A 6,000-nucleotide genomic window follows, 5' to 3' on the forward strand; every position below is an offset into this window, starting at 1 on the left:
AAAGGTTGGGAACTCCTGGTCTACTTATTTAGAATTAGTCAAGAAAAGGCCCTACCGTGGCTCTAACAGTAGGGCACTGGGCTGCTACACCGGCGACCCAGGTTCGATTCCGGCCCGGGTCATTTGCCGACCTCTCCCCATCTTTGTCCCCATTCGCTTCCTGTCTACCTCTCCTATTGTCCTGTCCTCAATACGGTTGTAAAAGACCAAAAAAAGTCTTTACAAAAAATAATTATCCCACAAAGGTGTTTCCTCAGCTCTCCGAACTACAGTAGTGTCTTCCAAATGCCCTTTCTCATTTCTGTCTCTGTTCATATTTTTACTCTCTTGACGCCCTTATATTATTGATGACTTTCAGCAGTTTCGTGTTAACATATCCTCTTCTTACTGTGTTCCTTGAACCCCCTCGACCAGGCTCTCAATGAAATAGCCAGAGTGAGTGAAGAGTTGTGCAGCTATCAGGATGAGATCAGATGGAAGTCTGACAACAAAAGGTAAGGAAGATATTCCCTTAATCTCACAACACAAGGCAGCCAGATTACGCCTTAATCTTTATGCAGGGACGTGAACGCATCATAAAATGCTGAGTAATGTAGTATATCTCAAATATAAGACAGCTTTGTAGGGGGGCGCTGTGGCGCCACGCGCTAAGCCCCCCACATTTGGGCTTGCATGCCCACGGGGACCCAGCCTCGAGTCCAGCCGGGGTTATTTCCCGGCCCTGCCCCAATTCTCTCTCCCTATCATTTCCTGTCTACTCTCACACTGTCCTGTAATTATAAAGGCCATGAAGCCCCCCAAAAATACTTAAAATATATACACGTATGGTATATATAAGACCGCTTTGTTATTCATTCATTTTGGCACTATTCTCACTGTGTGTATTTCTACATCCCCATTTTTTAGAGGCCATGCTGAATCACTCTACTTCCCAGACGAGCTGGAGAGAATAGAGAATGAGAGGAATGCAAAGGAAATGGAGGAGACTTTCTTCAGCCTGAAGCGGTGGTGCAAGGAGCTGCAGGATATCGATGAGCAGAATTGGATCAGTCCGAGAGCCGGAATCAAGGACGTAGACAAGGTCATCGCGGAGGAGCCCGAGATCATCAGTCCTCCGATGCAGCAGTCGCCCGAAGCCCCGCCCGTCCCACCCCGCAGCACATCCTGGTACATGAACAGCCCTCCTCCAATCGAACCCGAGTTCAGCGTTACGGAACCCCGCATTGAGAGGGGGCGGGAGGTGCAGGGGAAGTGCAACAGCCCCTCCATAGTGCGCCGGTTCGAGGCCATGCTGCAGGAGAACGAGGGCAAGGTGCTAACGCCCGGCGGCATCATGCCCTGCCCACTGGCCGTGGACTCCAAGTGCAACATCGGCTGCTGCCACAGCCGGTGGTCCTGCGACGGAAGCAAGTTTGGCAGCAGCAAGTCGTCCACGTACGTGCCTGTCCAGAAATGCCTGTCAGAGCTGACTATACCAACAACGGGAATGGATTACCAACAGGACCTCAGAGTAGCAGCAGCACCGGTAGCACCGGGGGCCCAGAAGCCCCCAGTGGGACACCCCCTTAGTCCCCTGTGCCCAGATCTGCCCCTGAAGGACGCCCATTTGGACGCCAGAGTGCCGACGTTAGATCTACTCCACACCCAAGACAGAGCCGCCACCCCCCGCAGGAACACGACGCTGGAGCAGAAGACTGCCGAGTTCAACCGCACCCTTTTCCAGGCCGAGATGGGCCGCGGTTTCAACGACCAGGGAGACGACGACGATGACGACGACGACGACCCCGATGACATGTCCTCCTTGAGTCCGGAACCACAGCAGCCACAGCTCAGTCCTCCTATTGACGTGAATGTTGACATTCTGACGTCCCCGTATGCCGACATGGACACGGTCAAACCTGAAAGCAGGTCAATGGCGAAGCGTGGAGTGGAGCCCAAGTACTCCACGTCCGGCTACATGGAGGAGGAGCTGGAGAGGGTTTCGTTCAATCTTGCGTCGCCGTACCACCACGGGGCCTCCCTCAGGCAGGTGGCACCCGAGCTCATACCCCAGCATCCGGTCGTCAGGGTCCGCAACATGATTCACCCCTCCGTACGAAACCTGCCCGATTGCAGACCCCGGGCCAACACAGGGCCCGACCGCCAGACGGAGTACATGCGGGAAAGAGAAGCCTCTCTTCTCCTCTCTTCTCAGCAGAGTGCAGCGGTCTCCGTAACGCAGCATGGTGGCGTGACCGTGACCGTCACTCCCATCCAGTCTAGAAACAAGAACGAGCCATCCAGTATTGCCACCTCTGCTGCAGCACCGTCCGAGACCAGGCCAAGGCAGGCGGAGGGCACCACCACCACCACCACCACCACCACCACCAGGCCAGAGGTGTCCAAGACCAGGTCGCGGATCTTCAACGAGAACCCCTGGAAGCCCACCACCCTGGCGGCGTACCCCCGGCCGGCCGAGTCCCGCTCCAACTACGGCGCCATCGAGAGGATTCTGAAGAGCTACGAGAGCTCGTCCCAGAGCCAGACCCAGACCCAGAGCCCGCTGCCCCCGAGTCAGACGCCGTCTGCCTCGCCCAGCCCCGCCGGCACCGCAGGGAGGGAGGACGACCTGATCCAGCTCATGGACATGCTGGAAGTGGAGCACCACACCAGGTGCGGTCAGAGACTCACACACACAACAACAACAACAACAACAACTACAACAGCAACTACGCAAAGGCAGGCAACTACGCACAAAGAGACACATGTGACAGTACAGGTTAGTACACAGCTTATACTCATATCTTATCAAACATCAAAACATAAACATCAGCACATTCTCACAGAGCGAAAACCCAACCAAACAAAAAAGTTCTCTCACATGAATTTAGAAAACACAAACATGGTTTCAGATGAATCCCAGACTATCTAAGACTATCAAAGAGGTGTGGGGTCTATGATGTTGATACAATGTGACTCCTCCAGAGGAATTTTGTTTGTCAACACATTTTATAGTTCTCAACATCTGTATTTGTGATTGTGTTCCCTTGCCATCCACTGATCCGTGTACCACAGCTCTTTAACAACCTTAAGACACGGCGTTATAAATTTGCTGTTACCAGAATGGCATTGACTAAGTCGTAGTGCATTACTAAAGTCCCTGTGTTATGTCATAGTATTGTAGTTCTATGGTAGTTAACTTTTCCATGTCTATTACCGCATGCCACTGGAGGTATGGCATGCATTAAGGGGCTACAGGGTAAACTGTGTTGCTTTGGTACTTGGTGGCTCTGTGTGTTTCTGAGCACGTGGATGTGGGAGGACAGAGAGGAACCCACACAGCTGGTCTGGTATTTATTACTGCTCAGTGTCCAAATCAGCTCGCAAAGCCAAAGCCTGTCTGTGTGGGCAAGCAGTAAAGATGATTTGATCATGAAGCCAAGGGAGTGAGGAAGGGGGGGGTAGAGAGAGAAAGAGAGAGAGGGAGAGAGAGAGGGAGAGAGGGGAAGGAAGAGAGACGAGAGAGAGAAAGAGAGAGAGAGAGGGAGAAAGGGGGAGAAGACCGATGAGAGAGAAGGGGAGAGGGAGAAAGACCTAAAGAGGGAAAGAGTGAAAGAGAGAGCACGGGAGAAAGAGTGAGAGAAGAGTGTGTGAGTGAGCACGGGAGAGACAGAATACAGAGAGACGGAAGAGTGTGAGAGAGCATGGGATAGAGCAGTGTTTCCCAACCAGGGGTACGTGTACCACTAGGGGTACGCGAGCACACTGCAGGGGGTACTTGGAAAAATGTTATTATTATAACAAATGTATGGAACAGTCACATCAGGACAGAGAAAGCGATATAGAACATGAATTAGGGGGTACTCGTGGCACAACTAAGAGGCTTAGGGGGTATGCGAGACAGAAAAGGTTGGGAAACACTGGGATAGAGAGAGGTAGAGAGGGTGTGGGGGGTGGAGGGTTATTGGCAGTCAGTTCATTGCCTGCAGCCTATTGCTATTGCCCAGATATTTCATAAGTTTTGTCCTTCCCTGTTCCCGCTCAGACGCTTTTCATTTCATATCAGGAGAACTACTTTGACTGCAACACACATAACAGCCATTCCTGAAGCCAAGTCGACATGTTCCATGATAAAATATTTCCAGATTGTCCTCGGCTCAAGGACGCCACCGGTGGGAATGGTATTTTTATCTGGCACGCTCCAGAAAAAAAAGAAGGCCAGAATCCTCTTATTGTAATGTGGGGCATTGTACTGAAAAGTCATGAAAATGAAAACCAGTGGCATAACATTTAATTGGCACATCGGCCAAAGTCTGAGCTCCAAGCCCTTTCATCTGTGGCGCACGGCTGGAAGCCTTTTCTGGCCCTTCGGGGCCAGCGGAGGCAGAAGTCTGTGGAATAATTGCCGAAATACGTATCTACAAACGGCCAACCAGCCGGACAAAGACTCCACTCCAGGAAAAATAGTTCTCCCTCGCTACACAGATGGCTTTTATGTACGGATAATGTTCCCAAATTGCTGGAAAAGCCTCATCAGGCAGGCAGCCTTGTCCGAGGTTCATTTGTTGCACATTTATTCAGGCTCTGTGCAATCTGATTGGTTTAAATAAAAAAGCCCTGGGCATCTGCAGAGTGCAATCACCTTTTTGGCTCATGGAGATGCTACACTGATGAGGGGACTTGTTTTCCTACATTTCAACACAGTAAAACTTAACGGGAGTATATAACAATTAGGGGAAATGGTAGCATATAATTATAGGTAAAAAATGACAGGAATTATGCTATTATGCTATTTCACAGAAAGGAGGTGGTGAACGGGTTTGTGTGTGTGTGTACTGTATGTGTGGGGTGGGGGTTTGGGCGAGCGAAGTGTTTCTGCTAGACCAGTGGTTCTCAACCTTTTTTGAATTAACGCCCCCTGGACATCGTTATAAGCTTCCCTAAAGTCCTCTTGACCTCATCACAAGCCTGCCAACGCCCCCATTAGTATTAACAAATTAAATAGACTAATGCTCCTCAATGGCCACAAAGCACCGCCCCCCTCTTAGCTGTATCCTTCTTAACGGCCCTCTAGGGCTCCCCAATGCCCCCTGGGGGACTGTAGTGCCCCCGTTGAGAACCACTATGCTAGACCTAATGAACCTCCTCATCTCTCCACAGAAAGGCAAAGAGCCCGGCGTGAGCTCCTCCAGGAGGAGTTTCTCGCGGCCTGCATGCCCCGCCAATCGACGCCTCCCCTCTCGCTGGGCGAGCAGCCGCTCCCCCTCCGCCTCCTCCACCACCTCCTCCTCCTCCACCTCCTCCTCTCCCATCACCCAGTTAGCGCACGGCTCCGGCTCCGGCTCCATCTCTGGCTCCCGCTCCACGCAGCAGAGGCAGAGCTTCTCCTACGCCGCCTTCCACACCGAGACCATCATCATCTGATACCTACTGTGCACCTACAGCAGTGATGGGCAACCTGGTTACAGACCAGTGCCACATATTCTGATGCCTCTTTTCCACTGCCGGTTTTCTGGTAGGCCTACAGCTCGACAAATAACGTCTCGGCCGCCATTTTTTGCTTTTCGAATAGGCACAACACAGCTCAATCGTACAGCAAAAAGTGGCGGCCGAGGTGCGCTGTGTCGAGCTGTAGGCCTACCAAAGCAGGCAGTGGAAAAGACCCATAAATGACCTGGCTTTACCTACACCTAAAGCAGTGATGGGCAACCTGGATTCATCAGTTACAGTCCAGTGCCACATATACTAAATTACCTGGCCAGAGATATTCTATAGAGATATGCCAACATAATAGGTTTCTATGGGCACCTAACGTGACCAGGTTCCGGTCTGCCTAAAGGGGCGTGTCATAATGCTCCTACAATGAATAGAACAGTCCTTAGGTCTGCCTAGGTCTGCCTAAAGGGGGCCATAATAGAACCAGGAAACAATGGGCCAATGGAACCTCTCTCTCTCTACTCTCTCTGACCTGACTCTACACTTCCACTCTAATCATGTGATTGTGATTGCCTGGTTGAAGGA

General features: G+C 51.5%; 1 protein-coding gene across 1 annotated transcript in view; it reads left to right on the forward strand.

Annotated features, from left to right (window-relative positions):
• The window catches only part of LOC134448794 (uncharacterized), a 29,029-nt gene extending 23,238 nt beyond the window's left edge, over positions 1–5,791 (forward strand). The window contains exons 11-13 of the mRNA XM_063198453.1: positions 415–494; positions 907–2,758; positions 5,140–5,791. Coding sequence (XP_063054523.1) covers positions 415–494; positions 907–2,758; positions 5,140–5,403 — 2,196 coding nt within the window. The 3' untranslated portion in view covers positions 5,404–5,791. The remainder of the gene's footprint in view (positions 1–414; positions 495–906; positions 2,759–5,139) is intronic.
• The last annotated feature ends 209 nt before the right edge of the window (positions 5,792–6,000 follow it).

Source organism: Engraulis encrasicolus, chromosome 5, assembly GCF_034702125.1.
Source record: "Engraulis encrasicolus isolate BLACKSEA-1 chromosome 5, IST_EnEncr_1.0, whole genome shotgun sequence".
Taxonomy (NCBI): Eukaryota; Metazoa; Chordata; class Actinopteri; order Clupeiformes; family Engraulidae; genus Engraulis; species Engraulis encrasicolus.